Source organism: Schistocerca americana, chromosome 6, assembly GCF_021461395.2.
Source record: "Schistocerca americana isolate TAMUIC-IGC-003095 chromosome 6, iqSchAmer2.1, whole genome shotgun sequence".
NCBI lineage: Eukaryota > Metazoa > Arthropoda > Insecta > Orthoptera > Acrididae > Schistocerca > Schistocerca americana.
In genome coordinates, this window is record NC_060124.1 from 477,197,103 (window position 1) to 477,217,230 (window position 20,128).

Consider the following 20,128-nt stretch of genomic DNA (forward strand, 5'->3'; position numbering starts at 1 on the left):
TTTACTTTCGTATGTGATTTGTGGGGGAGGGTAGGGTAGGGAACGCGCCGCAGAAGTGGCGGGGTCTCAGCGCGGCATTGCTAGTGCCTCGTGATGCAACCCTTTCTCCTCCACGAGGAGGCCACATATCCCTAAAGTATGCGCATTCTGTTGAAGACAATTCGGAGCCTATTACCATATTTCTTATCGTGGTCCGGATACTTGAGTGGTTTTTTTTTTTTTTTTTTTTTTTTTACAATTAAGTTTCCATACACATTTTTTGTATACAAGATGTTCATCACTTCTTAATGAGCGACAGTTTATTTCATGTTATAGTATTCTATAGGCTTTAATAGCCGAAGAGTTATTAATTTACGTTTAATTATAAGAAATCCTAATAAGAAAGACACGTTTTTCATGAATCTTCAATGTACCATTGCCTTATAATGGCTGACTCTCAAACACTCGAGCTATAACGCGATAACAACTAAATATAATAATTCTTTAAGCTGTTTTATTGCAACAAATCCTGCTAGTAATGATTTGTTCCCCAGATATTCAATGTGCTGGTGCTTAGAAACAGCATATATTTCTGGGGTGTGGGGTATGACATAAAACCCATCAAACATGGGTTTCTGCTGAAACGGCAAATACAAGACGGCGTCTATCTTTCGGCTTGTAACACAGTTAGCGTTCTTTCTTCATGTTAGGTGACACGTCGCCGAAATATCGCAGACCTTAAAATAACATAACAAGCTTAAAATAGCATAACAAACGCGTGACGACATGGTTTCTGAATATGAAATAGCAGGAAGTGACGTCACAAAACTCGCAGAGCGCCCGTCATTGTTAGCTAACTCGTTCCGTGTACCGACGGCTTAACGTTTAGTAGCATCATGCTACGTTTATTTATTGTCCTCACTGCAGTCTTCTGTACTAATGTTGGTAAGCCTGTCAATGTACTCGATCTGGGGAAAAAGACTGAGTGCGGCTGCTTAAAAAGATGCCAGAGTAGCGTGCATTGCAGTCGTGTCAATTCCGTGTCCGCATGTCAGTTCCGCGTCCTCTTGTGGCGTGCATCTGTGGGGCCCCCATCGGAGACAGAGGGAGAAGGAAGAGCGATCTCGTACGGTGGTGTCCTGCGAGAAGTTCCAAAGTGCGGTCTTCTTTGTAGCTGCGAACGGCTGGGTGTGATCGACATCATAGCTTTTGCCACTAAAAACTGGAGTTGAAAGCTCACAAGGACATACTGAGGAAAGCTATCTGAGTAAGCCAGAGTAAGCAACTAAGTCGCTGCGGACGAGATATATTAGTTTCACATCAGGTTTTCACGAAAAAATGTCACAACAATTAAAGCTTTCCGTGATTTCTTCTGAAACATTATACTGCGAATGAATGTCACAGTGTTAATGTGCAATACGTTGTGACAAAACAATCTCTCAGTCGGTAATCTGCAGTGCACGTCATTGGCGTATAGGCGTGGCAGCGTGTGACGACGCTCCACTTGAAAGAACACTGTAATGTGTGCTGTTATTAGCTAACTCCTCCCGTCTGTGTTTATCGAGTGTAATGATTATGGTGTCGCCACTCTTACCAGATCTTCTATTCATACTCTACAGATATTTCATAAGATCATAGAATTTCCTGAAAATTGACGGAAATCAAGAAGAAAGTAATAAAATTAAGCCACGACAAACGACATTTCTGCACTACTGGACATTAAAATTGCTACACGACGAACAGGACGTGCTACAGACGCGAATTTTAACCGACAGGAAGAAGATGCTGTGATATGCAAATGATTGGCTTTTCAGAGCATTCACACAAAATTGGCGCCGACGACGACACCTACAACGTGCTGACATGAGGAAAGTTTCCATCCGATTTCTCATACACAATCAGCAGTTGACCGGCGTTGCCTGACGAAATGTTGTTGTGATGCCTCGTGTAAGAAGCAGAAATGCGTACCATCACGTTTCCGAGTTTGATAAAGGTCGGATTGTAGCATATCGCGATTGTGGTTTATCGTATGGCGACATTGCTGCTCGCGTTGGTCGAGATCCAATGACTGTTAGCAGAATATGGAATCAGTGGATTCAGGAGGGTAATACGGAACGCCGTGCTGGATCCCAACGGCCTCGTATCACTAGCAGTCGAGATGATAGGCATCTTATACGCATGCCTGTAACGGATCGTGCATCCACGTCTCGATCCCTGAGTCAACAGATGGGGACGGTTGCAAGACAACAACCATCTGCACGATCAGTTCGACGACGTCTGCAGCAGCATGGACTATCAGCTCGGAGACCATGGCTGCGGTTACCCTTGACGCTGCATCAGAGACAGGAGCTCCTGCGATGGTGTACTCAACGACGAACTTGGGTGCACGAATGTCAAAACGTCATTTTTTCGGATGAATCCAGGTTCTGTTTACAGCATCACGATGGTCGCATCCCTGTTTGGCGACATCACGGTGAACGCACATTCGAAGCATGTATTCGTCATCGCCATACTGGCGTATCACCCGGCGTGATGGTATGGGGTGCCGTTGGTCACACGCCTCGGGCACCTCTTGTTCGCATTGTCGCACTCTGAACAGTGGACGTTACATTTCAGATGTGGCCCTACCCTTCATTCGATCCCTGCGAAACCCTACATTTCAGCAGTATAATGCACGACCGCATGTTGCAGGTCCTGTACGGGCCTTTCTGGATACAGAAAATGTTCGACTGCTGCCCTGGCCAGCACATTCTCCAGATGTCTCACCAATTGAAAACGTCTAGTCAATGGTGGCCGAGCAACTGGCTCGTCACAATACGCCAGTTACTACTCTTGATTAACTGTGGTATCGTGTTGAAGCTGCATGGGCTGCTGTACCTGTACACGCCATGCAAGTACTCTTTGACTCAATGCATAGGAGTATCAAGGCCGTTATTACGGCCAGAGGTACGATTTCTCAGGATCTATGCACCCAAATTGTGTGAAAATGTAATCACATGTCAGTTCTAGCATAATATATTTGTCCAATGAATACCCGTTTATCATCTGCATTTCTTCTTCGTGTAGCAATTTTAATGGCCAGTATTGTAATAGCAGTAAAGGACTTAGTGAAGTATAGATATTTACGAATGAAGTAATTATGTGCATTTGTTGAGTTTGAAATAAAAGCAGCATAAAAAATATAAAGATGGAGAGAAACTAATAACAAAGTGCGTAGTCAATTGTCATCTCTAAAAATCGCACAGTGCAAACCTAAATGAAGGAACAGTGGGGGAAAGATGAGTACCACAATAGGCAAGCGTAGGAGGAATATCTCAGTCTTCTGACGGATTTGATGCGACCCGTCACGAATTCCTCTCCTATGCTAGTCTTTCCTTCAAGCAGTGGGATTTGTAACAAACGTCCTTAAGTATAAATGTAGATGTAGATGTAATTATTCAGTGAGTGTATTCCAATCTCTGTCTTCCCCTATAGTTTTTTGCCACTACAGCTCCCTCTAGTACCATGTAAGTTGCTCCCTGATGTCAAATGTGTGAAATCTTATAGGACTTAACTGCTAAGGTCATCAGTCCCTAAGCTTACACACTACTTAACCTAAATTATCCTAAGGACAAACACACACACCCATGCCCGAGGGAGGACTCGAACCTCTGTCGGGACCAGCCGCACAGTCCATGACTGCAACGCCTTAGATCGCTCGGCTAATCCCGCGCGGCACGCTCCCTGATGTCTTAACAGGAATCCTACCATCCTGTCCCTTCTTCTTGTCAGTGTTTTTCATACATTCCTCCTCATTCCTTACTTTATCGGTCCACCGAATTTTCAACGTTCTTCTGTAGCAGCACATCTCAAATGCCTCGATTTTTTTCTGTTCCAGTTTTGCCACAGTCCACGTCTCACTATTATAGAGTGCTTTACAGAAGACGTACATTCTCAGAAAGTTCTTTCTTGAATCAACACCTACATTTGACAGCAGTAGCCTTCCCTTGGGCCGGAATGCCCGTTCTGCCCGTGCTACTCTGCTAGTTTTGTTCTCCTTGCTCCGTCCGACATAGGCTATTTTGCTGCCTAGGTAGCAGAATTCCTCTACCTCGCCCACTTCGCGATGAGCTATTCAAATGTTAAGCCTCACCCTGTTTTCAGTTCTGCTACTTCTCATTACTTTCGTCTTTCTTTCATTCACTCTCAATCCGTAATCTGTACTCACTGGACTGTTGATTCCATTCAACAAAAAAATGGTTCAAATGGCTCTAAGCAGTATGGGACTTAACATCTGAGGTCATTAGTCCCCTAGACTTAGAACTACTTAAACCTAACTAACCTAAGGACACCTCACACTTCCATGCCCGAGGCAGGATTCGAACCTGCGACCGTAGCGGTCGCGCGGTTCCAGACTGAAGCGCCTAGAACCGCTCGGCCACAACGGCCGGCATTCCATTCAACAGATCCTGTACTTATTCACTTTGACTGATAACAGCAATATGATTAGCAAATCTTATCGTTTATATCCTTTCCATTCTTTTGGCCGGCCGCGGTGGTCTAGCGGTTCTAGGCGCGCAGTCCGGGTCCGCGCGACTGCTACGGTCGCAGATTCGAATCCTGCCTCGGCATGGATGTGTGTGATGTCCTTAGGTTAGTTAGGTTTAAGTAGTTCTAAGTTCTAGGGGACTGATGACCACAGATGTTAAGTCCCATAGTGCTCAGAACCAGTTGAACCAGTTGAACCATTCTTTTGTACATTATTGCTGTCAGCAACTTGGACACATGAGCTGTTCAGCGGATTGTGCGATAATTCTCACACTTGTCGGCTCTTACAATCTTCTGAACTGTGTGGACGATGTTTTTTGGATAGTATGATGACATAGCGCCATTATCATGCATTTACACACCAATGTGACTAATCGTTTTGTTGTCACTTCCCCATTTATTTTAGAAATCCTGATGGAATTTTATCTATATTTTTTGCCTTATTTGATTTTGTCTTCCAAAGTTCTTTTAAAATCTGATTCTAGTACTGAGTCCTCTCATCTCCCATTCAATCATCTTATCATATATGTCCTCCCCACGATAGAGGTCGTCAATGCACCCTCATGACCTATCGGCTCTCTCCTCTGTGTTTAACAGTGGAATTCCCATGTCACTCTTAATGCTGCCTCCCTTACCTTTCGTTTCACCGGACTTTTCTATGTGCATATTCACTTCTTCCGGCTATCGTTTCTTTTTCGATTTCTTCACTGAGCCGTCTCACGGCCCAGCGTTTTTGATTTACCCGCCAGATTATTTCACTTGTTTTCGCCGCAGCTATAGGGGGCGTGATCTCTGAGCGCTGTTGGTGCAGATGCGCGAAGCAACAGTTTTGGGAGGACGGCTCGGTCGGTATATGGCGACAGGACGGAAGCGGCGGGGAGTCAACTGGTGCCTGCCGATTAAGGACTGCGATGAGTGTGGCTGTTTGCGAGCATGTGGGGAGGACGGAATGCTCGCTTGCTTAGCGTGGTTCTCCATGACCAGCTGTTGTTTGTTGGGCCTAGCACTCGAGTGTAACAGGAAACTGCATTTGTGTGGTTCTCGTCACCTGGCTAAGGCCGAAATTTTCATATACTTTATTATATTTCATGATCATTACTTTATTATGGGGTTGGTACTTGTAGCTAACAAAAAAAAATGGCTCTGAGCACTATGGGACTCAACTGCTGAGGTCATTAGGGGAACTAGTTAAACCTAACTAACCTAAGGACATCACAAACATCCATGCCCGAGGCAGGATTCGAACCTGCGACCGTAGCGGTCTCGCGGTTCCAGACTGCAGCGCCTTTAACCGCACGGCCACTTCGGCCGGCTGTAGCTAACATTTTGTGATTTGAAATACTTCAGAGAATATCATCAGGTGCCAGGTGTCTACTGTGAATAATTCATAATTTGTTCCATAGTGTATGGCACGGTATCCTCTGTCATCGATCATTTTATGAAAATTCTGTCCAAATTATTATTGCATTAGACTTTGTTGAAATTGGTGCGTTTAAATTGCAAATTTCCTAATTCTACTAATATTGCTTGGGATAAACCCATCTATATCTTGATATTGCCAGATTTGTGTATTAAGCTGTGTTTCTTCTCGAGACTGACTGAATTGATTGTGGAACACGTGGGGGGAGTATTTAAATGAAAATTTGCTAGATAACACAACCGTCGTAAAATTGAAAACTTGACAGTGTTTACTCATGTCACCGGTCGTTAATGTTATTTCTGTCTTGTAGCTTACTGATATAAAATAATTTAGAAATTTTGTGTATTTGTCATGAAAGGTGAACTGATGTCACATGACATTGACATTTGTGTAGGGTTTACGTAAGCTTAAGTGAAATTAGAAAAAAAACTGATTTTCATTGCCACACTTTTTTTAACAGGCAATAGGGAATTTGTTGCACTCTTGCCAAACTGGATTTTTTTGAGGTTTGATTTACATGTAGTACAAATCACAAGTTTAATATTTTTCTCATGTAATTGTTAATATTTGTACATGTTGCACTATTGTACAGTGTAATATACCTTTTACTATCAGTACCTTTATGTAATGTTTCAGACTGGGGCTGCATGTTCTTCTAGAGAATGTTTTAAAAAAAAAAAATTATTGCTAAAATTTCCTTTTAAACTATTAATTGTATTAACCTGGATGTATAACAAATTATCGTTAAATAATAAATTTGTGTCAACAAGGCTTGGACCAAATCAATGTGCCTACACCTTCCCCGTTCTGACTCTGATACCGTCTGTACGTCACATTCACATTTTTCATGTACCGATATCGCCTGCACCTCCTACTTATTTCATATCCAAGTGACTTGTATTTCTGTATTCCTAAATTCCAAGGAACATTTCCGTACATCCTTCTTTCGTCGATCAGCTGAAGTACTTCTTCTGTTACCCATAGTTTCTTCGCAGTTACCTTCCGTGTATCCAGGTTTTTCTTTCTAACTTCCGTAACTGCTCTTTTTGCTTCCTTTTCACCTCAGAGAACATTCCTTAGTACTTCCGTAACCCATTTCTTTGCACACTAATTATTTCTGACTAGTCTCTTGAAAGGTCAACCTACTCTCGATCATTACTAAATTGTGCTCTAAGTCTATATATGCTCATGGGTACGCCTTGCAACCCAAAATTTTATTTTCGGTTCTCTCCCTGGCCACGATGTAACCTAACTGAAATCTTCTAGTATCTTCCGGCCTTTTCCAAATATACCTCCATCTCTTGTGATTCTTGAACAGAGTATTCGTCATTACCATCTCAAATTTACCGCAAAACTCAATTAGTGTGCCTGCACTCTCATTCCTACTATCAAGTCCATATTCTCCCGTAATCTTTTCTTCTGCTCCCCTTACAACGGCATTCCAATCACCCACGACTATTAGACTCTCATCTCCATTTACATACTGAATAACCCGTTCATATCCTCATAGACTTTCCCCATCTCTTCATCTTCTGCTTGTGACGTGTCGGCATAGATACCTGAACTATTGTTGTAGGTGTTGGTTTACTGTCAATTCTGACTAGTGTCTTTAACGTTCTGTCTACTCCTGTTAACAACTAAATTGTGATATGAGTCTATATCTTCTCCTGGGTAGAACTCTATCATTGACCTGTCCATAGTAACTTACCCTCTGCTCTACCTTCACAATCATGAGAAATACTACTCTGTTACACCAAAGGTCTGCTGCTGTTGATATTACCCTACACTCATTTGACCAGAAATCCGTGTGTTCTTTACATTTTTCACTTACTCCCATTATATGTAGAATGAGCTTTAACATTTCCATTTCCAGATTTTCTAGTTGCCCTGCCACGTTCAAACTTCTAACACTCCACGCCGTGATCTGCAGCTGGTTATTCAATCCTTACTAATGGTCACCTTCCCCCCCCCCCCCCCCCACACTCACCATATTCGAATGAGGGACCAGCCCGGAATGTTTTGCCAATGGAGAAGTCAACATGTCACTTTTTTTCAGTTACAGGCCACATAAGTATTTTATTAATAATAAATGCACTGATTTAACTGCGAAGTTGAAAACAACTAGCAAACCCGGCAGCTCTTCTTCATCCGCTCTCTGTCCATCTCCTCCTTCTGAGCCTTCTTTATTGTCATTGCCACCGAATCCTTGATGGTGCTCTGAAGTCGTTTATAGTAACTAAGTAAATCAGCAGAGATCATTAACGTACGACACATGAGTTAGTCTCCTGCTGCTACACCTGTGCAGATATCAGTTTTATTCTGTCAATCTCTTATTACCATCAAACACCTTCAATACAACTTTGTTATTTAAATGTATCATAGTTAGAAATGGCTGCGAGAATGAAAAAGAAAGCACACATTTTCACAGCACAGCATTTTCTTTCTCACAGATCGTTTTAACATATACACTGTGCATTGTTTAAAATATATATAGTCCATATCCGCCTGAATTTGTATTAGACTATCGTGTAAAAATTCGAAGTAAGTTTGTCAAGTAATTTCGAGGTTTTCCTGACAACTTTTCCCTATCATATTTTGAATGTATTATAATCAAGGGCGTACCCAGGATCTGAACTAGGGGGGGGGGGGGGGGGGGGCAGATCATTACTACTCTCGGGAAACAAGGACTCGAGACAACATACAGCACTTCTCATTAAATAAAACAGTAAACCAGTGAAAAACTGCTTTTAATAAACATTTTAAATACAAGAATGCACTTGCAATATCCGAGAAAACATGCAGCATTTCTTATTAAATAAAACAGTAAACTAGTAAAAAACTGTGAGTATCTCCTAGGGCGGGGGGGGGGGGGGGAATAGAGTGCGTCACACTGGAAACGCGTCGACGTAAGTATATGGTATCAGCATGATGGTGCACCTGCACATTCCGCAATTAACACTAGGCTGACCCTTGACAGGATGTTCGACGGGCGTTTCATAGAACGTGATGGACCCATAAATTGGCCAGCCCGTTCTCCTGATCTTACACCTCTGGACTTCTTTCTGTGGAATACGTTAAAGGAGAATGTGTACCGTGATGTGTCTACAGCCCCAGAGGATATGAAACAACGTACTGTGGCAGCCTGCGGCGACATTACAACAGATGTACTGCGGCGTGTACGACATTCATTACGCCAGAGATTGCAATTGTGTGCAGCAAATGATGGCCACCACATTGAACATCTATTCCACTACGTAATTGAAAACGGAAACCACGTGTGTACGTGTACCTCACCCCTCATGGTAATGTACATGTGCGTCAGTGAAAAAGACCAATAAAAAGGTGTTAGCATGTGGACGTAATGTGCTTTTCTAGTCTCTTCTGTACCTAAGGTCCATCACCGTTCCCTTTGGATCCCTACGTAATTCGGTGCTCTCCGATACACACGATCGAACAGCGGAGGAGTGGTACTCAAGCGTCAACTTTAGGTTACAATATCTCCGAATGTAATTAACATTTTACAATGCAACAAACGGCACTGATTACGTATTTGTTTATCTGTTCAGATGTGCTAACAAAACTAACGGGGTTCCATTTAAAAAAGCCTAGGTTTGTGTTAAAAAACATACTTCCGTGCATTTTTTTATGGTTTGTATTAACCAATTATACTAGCCCCTCTCCTCACGTTCGGTCTGTGGAATCGATTCGTCAGTATTTGATGTGGTTTACGAAATATATCCAGCGGTAAAGTTAGGTGACTCACCCTGTATATCTCGTGTCGTTTATAAAGTTTATTATAGCATCGTACAAAAATCTGAAGTATACTCGTCAACAGCATTTCGAGATTTTTGCTAAAAATGTTTCCCCTTTATATTATATATGTGTTCACATATCATATGTATTAAAACAGTATAGCTTATATGCGTCCAAACTTTTATAAGGGCCGGCCGCGGTGGCCGTGCGGTTCTAGGCGCTCCAGTCCGGAGCCGCGCTGCTGCTACGGTTGCAGGTTCGAATCCTGCCTCGGGCATGGATGTGTGTGATGTCCTTAGGTTAGTTAGGTTTAAGTAGTTCTAAGTTCTAGGGGACTGATGACCACAGCAGTAGAGTCCCATAGTGCTCAGAGCCATTTGAACCATTTGAACTTTTATAAGGGCATCGTTTAAATATTTGACGTAATTCGGTTAACACGTTTTCGAGACATTTGTTAATAATGTTTTCCTTTACGTATTACACACAGAAGGGCCAAAGAAACTTGTACACCTGCCTAATATCGTGTAGGGCCCCCGTAAGCACGCAGAAGTGCCGCAACACAACTTGGCATGGACTCGACTAATGTCTGATGGAACTGGAGGGAATTGACATGATGAATCCTGCAGGGCTGTCCATAAATCTGTAAGAGTACAAGGGGGTGGAGATCTCTTCTGAACAGCACGTTGCAAGTCATCCCAGCTTTACTCAATAACGTTCGTGTCTGGAGGGTCTGGTGGCCAGCGGAAGTGTTTAGACTGAGAAGAGTGTCTGTGGCTCCACTCTGTAGCAATACTGGACATGTGAGGTGTCACATTGTCCTGCTGGAATTGCTCTAGTCCGTCGGAATGCACGATCGACATGAATGGATGTAGGTGATCAGACAGGATACTTAAGTACGTATCACCCGTCAGAGTCGTATCTAGACATATCAGGGAACCCACATCACTCCAACTACACACACCTCACAGCATTACAGAGCCTCAACCAGCTTGAACAGCCCCCTGCTGACATGCAGGGTTCATGGATTCATGAGGTTTTCACAATACCCATATACGTCCATCCGCTCGATACAGTTTGAAACGAGACTCATCCGACCAGCCAACATGTTTCCGGCCATCAACAGTCAAATGTCGGGGTTGACGTGTCCAGACGAGGAGTAAAACTTCGTGTCTTGGGAGTCATCAAGGGTACACAAGTGGGCCTTCGGCTCCGAAAGCCCATATCGATGATGTTTCGTTGAATGGTTCGCACACTGACACTTGTTGAGGGCCCAGCATTGAAATCTGCAGAAATTTGCGGAAGGGTTGCACTTCTGTCACGTTGAACGATTCTCCTCAGTCGCCGTCTGTGCCATTCCTGCAGGATGATGTTTTACTGGCTTCCTGATACACTCCTGGAAATGGAAAAAAGAACACATTGACACCGGTGTGTCAGACCCACCATACTTGCTCCGGACACTGCGAGAGGGCTGTACAAGCAATGATCACACGCACGGCACAGCGGACACACCAGGAACCGCGGTGTTGGCCGTCGAATGGCGCTAGCTGCGCAGCAATTGTGCACCGCCGCCGTCAGTGTCAGCCGGTTTGCCGTGGCATACGGAGCTCCATCGCAGTCTTTAACACTGGTAGCATGCCGCGGCAGCGTGGACGTGAACCGTATGTGCAGTTGACGGACTTTGAGCGAGGGCGTATAGTGGGCATGCGGGAGGCCGGGTGGACGTACCGCGGAATTGGTCAACACGTGGGGCGTGAGGTCTCCACAGTACATCGATGTTGTCGCCAGTGGTCGGCGGAAGGTGCACGTGCCCGTCGACCTGGGACCGGACCGCAGCGACGCACGGATGCACGCCAAGACCGTAGGATCCTACGCAGTGCCGTAGGGGACCGCACCGCCACTTCCCAGCAAATTAGGGACACTGTTGCTCCTGGGGTATTGGCGAGGACCATTCGCAACCGTCTCCACGAAGCTGGGCTACGGTCCCGCACACCGTTAGGCCGTCTTCCGCTCGCGCCCCAACATCGTGCAGCCCGCCTCCAGTGGTGTCGCGACAGGCGTGAATGGAGGGACGAATGGAGACGTGTCGTCTTCAGCGATGAGAGTCGCTTCTGCCTTGGTGCCAATGATGGTCGTATGCGTGTTTGGCGCCGTGGAGGTGAGCGCCACAATCAGGACTGCATACGACCGAGGCACACAGGGCCAACACCCGGCATCATGGTGTGGGGAGCGATCTCCTACACTGGCCGTACACCACTGGTGATCGTCGAGGGGACACTGAATAGTGCACGGTACATCCAAACCGTCATCGAACCCATCGTTCTACCATTCCTAGACCGGCAAGGGAACTTGCTGTTCCAACAGGACAATGCACGTCCGCATGTATCCCGTGCCACCCAACGTGCTCTAGAAGGTGTAAGTCAACTACCCTGGCCAGCAAGATCTCCGGATCTGTCCCCCATTGAGCATGTTTGGGACTGGATGAAGCGTCGTCTCACGCAGTCTGCACGTCCAGCACGAACGCTGGTCCAACTGAGGCGCCAGGTGGAAATGGCATGGCAAGCCGTTCCACAGGACTACATCCAGCATCTCTACGATCGTCTCCATAGGAGAATAGCAGCCTGCATTGCTGCGAAAGGTGGATATACACTGTACTAGTGCCGACATTGTGCATGCTCTGTTGCCTGTGTCTATGTGCCTGTGGTTCTGTCAGTGTGATCATGTGATGTATCTGACCCCAGGAATGTGTCAATAAAGTTTCCCCTTCCTGGGACAATGAATTCACGGTGTTCTTATTTCAATTTCCAGGAGTGTATTTATGATACATTGGTGAAATGGTTGCACTGGAATATCCCCACTTCATCGCTATCTTGGAGATGATGTTTCCCATCGCCAAGTATAACACCACGTTCAAACTCACTCAAATCTTGATAACCTGCCATTGTGGCAGCAGTAACCGATCTAACAACAGCGACAGACCCTTCCTATCTTATATAGGAGTTGCCGACCGCAGTGCCGCATTCTGCCTCTTTACATACCTCCGTATTTGAATACGCATACCGTTACCAGTTTGTTTGACGCTTCAGTGTGTGTGTATATGTATAACTCATGTCAGTCAAAATGTTTGATACAGGATCGTGTAAAAATTTGAAGTAAATTGGTTAACAACTTTTCAAGATTTTTGGTAACAATGTTAGACGACAACTTGTTTTTAAATGTAGTATAACAAGTAATGTTGGGTACGTTACTGTCATTTTCATTTATTTTACACTTACACAAAACTTTTTTCTCTCTTGACCTTTCTAATATTATTCCATGGTTTCTTATAATGTTACAGGGTGTCATAAGCTTCTTCAATCTCAAATTATTATAATTCGTCGTTCCGTCAAGTCTGCGGCTCCTTACCAGCTACTGGAATGAAGGAAGACCTGGTGAAATTTATAATGGTGAGTATTTGCTTCAAACCTGTTCTACTTCAAGAAGCAAACATTTATTCTACATCAATTAAAACCTCTAACTACTTTCACAACATATTTTATCTCCCAAACACAATGAAAATACATAAAACCTGCGACAGAAGAAAGGGAACATTGCGAGATCGCAGCACCAGTCCAAACGTGAAGAATAGTAGTAGTAGGTGAATGACAAAATAAAGTCAGAAATCGCAATAAAGAATCTGATACTACTTCAAGTAGAATCTTCAGTGCTCCATGCTACAGACTTGAACTTAATCTATCGGTTAAACACATATGTGCCACACTGCTTTGAACATTTCAGTTACGTTTGCATTTCTGTCGGTTCAGTCTCCCTTGTCAAAAAAAAGTTTAAATTTATATGCGGCGTATTCAGAGGAAAATTAGGATTGGTAATGTAACTGGTAAAGAAAATAAGTATAGAAACAGCATGTGTTCAGAAGATTTGTTTACTGTATAGATCGTTGTGTTGTTAGGCAACTACTGTAGGGATGCATAAAGGAAGCGTACAACTTTTCCATACACTACACGTGTGAAATAGCGGATGTCCATACGCCGGCTGTAGTTCGTAGCAGTGTTGCTCCAGGCACGGGTGATTTTGCATTTCGTCTTGTACAGAATGCAACAGAATAGGACACTGGAAACTAAAGCTCGACGTTCGATACCTCACGCTGCAAATACAACGGTGTACGAGGTAAGTATTAGTTCAAACTTCTGATAGAGGATGCGGCTATGATTTCTGGAAACATGTACGACATCCGTTTGACTTGACGGCGTGTTGAGCTTCAGGCTTCATAGTGTAGCCTCAGTACTGTGAATTCTGAACCAAATACTGACTGCAAACTTAGCGGATGAATTTGTACAAGACAAAATTTGGCTTCTATTAGTAATAGATATAGGGAGAGCGACTCCCTTGGCATTCATGTACTTGTGGAAAATTCTTGCACATTGTACCAGGATCAACGTCTTTTCCGACTAGTCCGCTGGTCAGGCACCTCGAACAGCAGTATAGTGCGCAAGTTCCGTTAATACACTGCCCAAAAAAGTGATGCTCCGAAAAGACATGTAATTCTGTATATGTACACGACATTGGCGGGCCCCTAAATTGTTTGAGTTACAGTTCCCTATGACAAGTATAACGACCGCTCGAGTGAATTAGTGTTGTTCCAGTTTATTGTTTCCAGGCCTGGTAGGGTCTGAAAGAGGAGTGAACAGGGTCTTACGTTGAGTGGTTATAGTGAAGGGCACAGAGATAACGCGTACTCACGTTAAGAGAGCGTCAATGGGTTCGGAAAAAGCCTCATGGGTCTCCGTTTGGCTGGCTGATCGGATCGTGCATAATCTAGATTTGTGGTGTGTTAGGATGTTACAGAGGCCTGGTGTTGGACTGTGGTGGAAAGTGAGAACAATCGTGGTCAAGGTTCTGGTAGACCACGTCTGACCAATAAATGACACGATGGCTGCATTGTGCAACCGGAGTATCGTAACACCTTCACATCTGCACCTGCCATGCTACGTCTACATCTACACTGATGAGACATAGATACTGGTATAGGCATGCGTATTCAAATACAGAGATATGTAAACAGGCAGAATACAGCCATGCGGTCAGCAACGTCTACACAGACGTCTGACGCAGTTGCTAGGTCAGTTACTGCTGCTATAATGGCAGGTTGTCAGGATTTAAGTGAGTTTGAACGTGGTGTTATAGTCAGTGCACGAGCGATGAGACACAGCATCTCCGAAGTAGCGATGAAGTGGCGATTTTCCCGTGCGACGATTTCATGAGTGGACTGCGAATACCAGGAATCCGGTAAAACATCGAATCTCCAACATCACTGTAGCCGGAAAAAGATCCTGCAAGAGCAGGACCGACGACGACTAAAGAGAATCGTTCAACGTGACAGAAGTGCAACCATTCCACATACTGTAGCAGGTTTCAACGCTGGGCCATCAACCATTTAACGAAACATCATCGATATGGGCTTTCAGAGCCGAAGGCCCATTCATGTCCCCTTGATGACTGCACTACACAAAGGTTTACTCCTCGCCTGGGACCGTGAACTCCGACATTTGACTCTTGATGACTGGAAACATGTTGACTGGTCCAACGAGTCTCCTTTCAAACTGTATCGAGCTGGTGGACGTGATGAGTGTGGAGACAACCTCATGAATCCATGAACCCTGCATGTTATCACGGGACTGTTCAAGCTGATGGGGGCTCTGTAATGGTGTGTAGTTAGAGTGATATGGGATCCCTGATACGTCTAGATACTACTCAGACGCGTGACACGTACTTAAACACCCTGCCTGGTCACCTACATCCATTCATGTCCATCGTGCATTCCGACGGACTTGGGCAATTCCAGCAGGACAATGCGACCACCCTCACGTCTAGTATTGTACAGAGTGGAGCCAGAGGTACTCATCTGAGCCTAAACTCTTCCGATGGCCACCATACTCCCCAGATATGAACTTTATTGAGTATATCTGGGATGACTTGCAACGTGCTGTTCAGAAGAGATCTCCATCCCCTTGAACTCTTGCAGATTTATGGACAGCCCTGCAGGATTCACCATGACAGTTCCCTCCAGCTCCTTCAGACATTAGTCGAGTCCATGCCACGTCGTGTTGCGGCAGTTCTGCGTGCTCGCGTGGGCCCTATACTATATTAAGCAGGTGTACCAGTCTCTTTGGCTCTTCAGTGTACATCTAGATAAATACTCCGCAAATCCCGCACCGTGCGTTGCGGATGATACACTGTACCACTACTAGTTATTTCCTTTCCTGATCCACTGGCAAATAAAGTGAGGGTAAAACGACTGTCTCTATGTCTCCGTACTAACCCTAATATCTCATATCTTATCTTTGTGGTCCTTGTGCGGAATGTATGCTGGCGGCAGTAGACTCATCCGGCAGTCAGCTTCAAATACCGGTTCTCTAAACTTCCTAAATAATTCTTCTCGAAAAGAACGTCGCCTTCCCTCCAGGGACTTCCATTTGAGTTCTCGAAGCATCTCCGTAACACTTACGTGCTGTTCGAACCTATTGGTAATAAATGTAGCAGCCCGCCTCTGAACTGCTTCGATGTCCTCCTTGAATCCGATCTTGTCCTATATGCGGTCTCCTCTACAAATGAAGCACACTTTCCTAAAATTGTCCCAGTAAACCGAAGTCGACCATTAGCCTCCCCTACCACAGCTCTCACGTAGTCGTTCATTTCCTATCACTGTACATTGTTACGCCCAGACATTTAAACGACGTGACTATGCGAAGCAGGGCACTAATAAAGCTATATCCAGACATTACGGGTTTGTTTTTCGTACTCATTACCGTTAACTCATATTTTTCCACTTTTAGAGATAGCTGCCATTCATCACACCAACTAGAAATTTAGTCTGAGTCATCTTGGGTCTTCCTACAGTCACTCGACTGTTACTCCTTACCAAACACCACAGCATCATCAGCAAACAACCACAGATTTCTGCCAGTCCCGTCCGCCACATCATTTATATATGTAGACAACAACAGCGCTCCTATCACACTTGCCTGCGGCACTCTTGGCGATTCTCCTGTCTCTGATGAACACTCACCGTCGGGGACAACATGCTGGATTCTATTACTTAAGGAGTCTTCGAGTCACGTATCTGTGAACTTATTCAATGTGCTGGAAGCTTCATAACAGCCTGCAATGGTCCTGTCAAATACTTTCCGGAAATCTAGAAATTCCCCTTCATCCAAAGATCTAAAATCATCCTATTTGTGGACATAATATTCTCAAGCTTTTGTATGTCCATCCTTTTAACAGGAGCTCGCTTGGACGACGGCTGTTTACTATCGTGACAAATAAAACCATCTACAGCCGTCCTTATGATTTTATTTTATATTGTCGCTACCAGTTTCAACGCAGTGAAGCGTTGAAACTGGCAGCGACAAAATAAAATAAACTCGTAAGGACGGCTGTAGGTGTTTCTATTTGTCACGGTAATATTCTCAGCCTCAAGAAAAGTTTATTATATTCAAACTACGAATACGATCAAGGATCCTGCAGCAAACCGAAGTTACGGATACTGATCTGTAATGTTGCGATAAATGTAAGCTAGGTAAGGGGTCAGTGGCGTAGAGTACTCTGTGTAAAACCGAATAGGGATTCCATCCGGACCTGGTGACTTATTTGCTTTCAAATATTTCGGTTGTTTCAATACGTCAGGGATTCTTATTCCTGCGTCGTCCATACGGGAGTCTGTCTGATGGTCAAACGACGGTGTGTTTCTACAGTTCTCCTCCGTGAACGATCTCTTAAGCGCGAAGTTTAAAACTTCAGCTTTCGTTTTGCTGTCTTCAAATGCCAAACCAGACGGGTCAACACGGGACTGAATGGAATTCTTAGACCCGCTTAGCGACTTTACATAGGACCAGAATTTTCTCAAGTTCTCTGTCAGATCTTTTGCTGTGATGTGGCGATGGAAGTTATATGCTTGGCGCATACACGTTTCCACAGACGCAACGATCTCTATTAACCTTTGCTTGTCGTCATTTGTGGGTTGTATTCTGAATTAACCAAAGTGGAACAGCTCCTGCTTCCTCAGCATCTTCCAAATTTCGTTATTAAACCATGATGGATCTTTCCCATCCTTAGTCCCCTTGCTTGGCAGATAACCCTTCAGACCAAGATTTACAATGTGCTTGAACTTTGCCCATAATCCTTTTACGTCCATGGTACTGGAACTAAGTGACTTTTGCTCACTGTCTAAGTGAGACGGTAATAACTGTTTTTATGGTCTATCTATCAGGAACACTGTCCTAGCCTTCTTGACTGATTTATTAACTTTCGTAACCATAGTTGCTATAATGACATAATGAAGGCTAACCACCGTTGTCGATAATATCCGGCCTATTTGTATCTACAGGGTCTAAGTTATTTCCACTGCGTGTGGGCTGCCGAGCTAGCTGCTCAAGACAGTTTTCAGAAAATGTGTTCAAAAGCAACTCGCACGACTGTCTATCTGCTCAAATGGCTCTGAGCACTATGGGACTTAACATCTGAGGTCATCAGTCCCCTAGAACTTAGAACTACTTAAACCTAACTAACCTAAGGACATTGCACACATCCATGCCCAAGGCAGGATTCGAACCTGCGACCGTAGCGGTTGTCTATCTGCATCCCCCACAATTAATCCATAGACATCCCAGTCTATACTTGGTAGGTTAACTAGTATCTGGCTGTTTACGTGCTACTGACCCTGCCATAGACTTACTTCCAGCAACACTAGAAATGTCACAGTGGAACCGGGTGGCTTGTAAAAACATCCAGCAAGTAATTTGGCTTCACAGAGACATGTTATACGCGACAAGATAACTTCGCTGGCGCTCTCCACCCAGACCTCTATAGCGACAATAATACTGTCGACTTCAAGGAACATTCACCGTCCTATAGCCTTTAATCTGTCTTTCCGATACATGTTCCACTACTCACCTTAGATTTCAGTCAGCTCTCGGTCTCAAGAATAATTTGAGTGCGAGAGCTTTCCTGGAAGGCAAGTAACGGACTCCACCCAAATATTTGTTTCATCCCTCTCCATTAGCCGGAGACTAGCAGCCACCGGACTAGGGAATTACCACTCCAGTGCGTCAGCTGTCGTTAACGCCACAACACAAACAACTGCGTCTGAAGAGGTGTGGTGACCGGGAAATACGTCTGCCGATGCATGGCATTCCATCGTGTTCAGAGATGGATCACGGTTATACACTAACCCAGGTCACCTTCGTCGGCGAATATGGCGGCGACCTAGGATGAGATACCATAGTTCCAATGATTAGGAGAGACACAGCGGTGTTACTCCTGGTGCCATGGTGTGTGGAGGAATTCGTATGACAAGACCACGGCTTTTAGTGACCGAGAGAACTCTGATGGCACACTGATACGTCACGTCACGTCCTCGTGTGTTATCTCTCATGTGACAGGATCGTGGTGGTGCCATTTTCCAAGATGACAATGCCCATTCAGAAATTGCACCCGTGTCTTGAACTGACTGCGTGATGTTGAATAACTCCCCCTGCCAGTAAGATCCCCGGATCTCTCCCCAACACAACATGTGTGTGACGTCAACTGCATCTCAGTGCCCGTATGTTGAATATCAAGGACCTATTACAGCACTTGTGGACCATCTTGAATCAGAAGAGGATGTAACAGCTTTACGGCACCCTTCGCGACTAAATCCAAGCATGCATCCTACACACACGAGGGTATAAACGTCTTAGTGCTCAGAAGGTTCATAATACGAATTTCTTCGTTCATTTTACTCGATTTTGTAAGCACTACAATAAGATCACATAACCTCTAAACCCCTGAAGTTTCGTTTGTTGCTTTGTTTATGGTTTCGTCACTTTTTTGTCGGACTCTGTATTTCAACAATTCATGGCGTTCAGGAGTCGTAATAAGTTAAATATAAACTGAAATGAAACAGTGAGGTACCTAATATGACAGTGACAGCACACAAATCTTAAACATTTTTCCTCGAGTTTTTGAAGTCTGTTCAGCATTAATAAAGGTACAATTAAACTGCCGAGTTCACAGTCTCTGTCACTCAGTTTGTAGCCACAGATAACTTCTTTCATTTCTATACACATCTTCTTCCTCCTCATCTGCTTCTTTCTCTTCATCTTCTTCGTACAAAAGAGCTGAGTCTTACCTCTGCCACCACAGCTTCCTCTCTTCAATAGTCTTCATCGTCTTATATGACGCTCATTATATATATATATATATATATATATATACTTACTTACTTAGTTATCGCGAATGGACCCAGAAGGATCACGCAAAGCTTTCTGACGTCGTTTCTTCCATACTTCTTTCATTCGTTCTCCATGTTTTCTTTTTCTTTCTTCTGTCCATTTTGTTCCTGGTCTCTTTAGTGCTTCCTTCTCCGACAATACAATCCACTTTTCCACCTTATTTCTAAAAGTTTTTCTATCTTTG

The 20,128-nt window shown here is 44.3% G+C and overlaps 1 protein-coding gene across 1 annotated transcript in view; it reads left to right on the forward strand.

Annotated features, from left to right (window-relative positions):
* LOC124619450 (liver carboxylesterase 1F-like) overlaps positions 1 to 20,128 on the forward strand; it is a 180,624-nt gene that overhangs the window by 21,986 nt on the left and 138,510 nt on the right. Inside the window, exon 2 of the mRNA XM_047145840.1 lies at positions 13,014 to 13,122. Coding sequence (XP_047001796.1) covers positions 13,093 to 13,122 — 30 coding nt within the window. The 5' untranslated portion in view covers positions 13,014 to 13,092. The remainder of the gene's footprint in view (positions 1 to 13,013; positions 13,123 to 20,128) is intronic.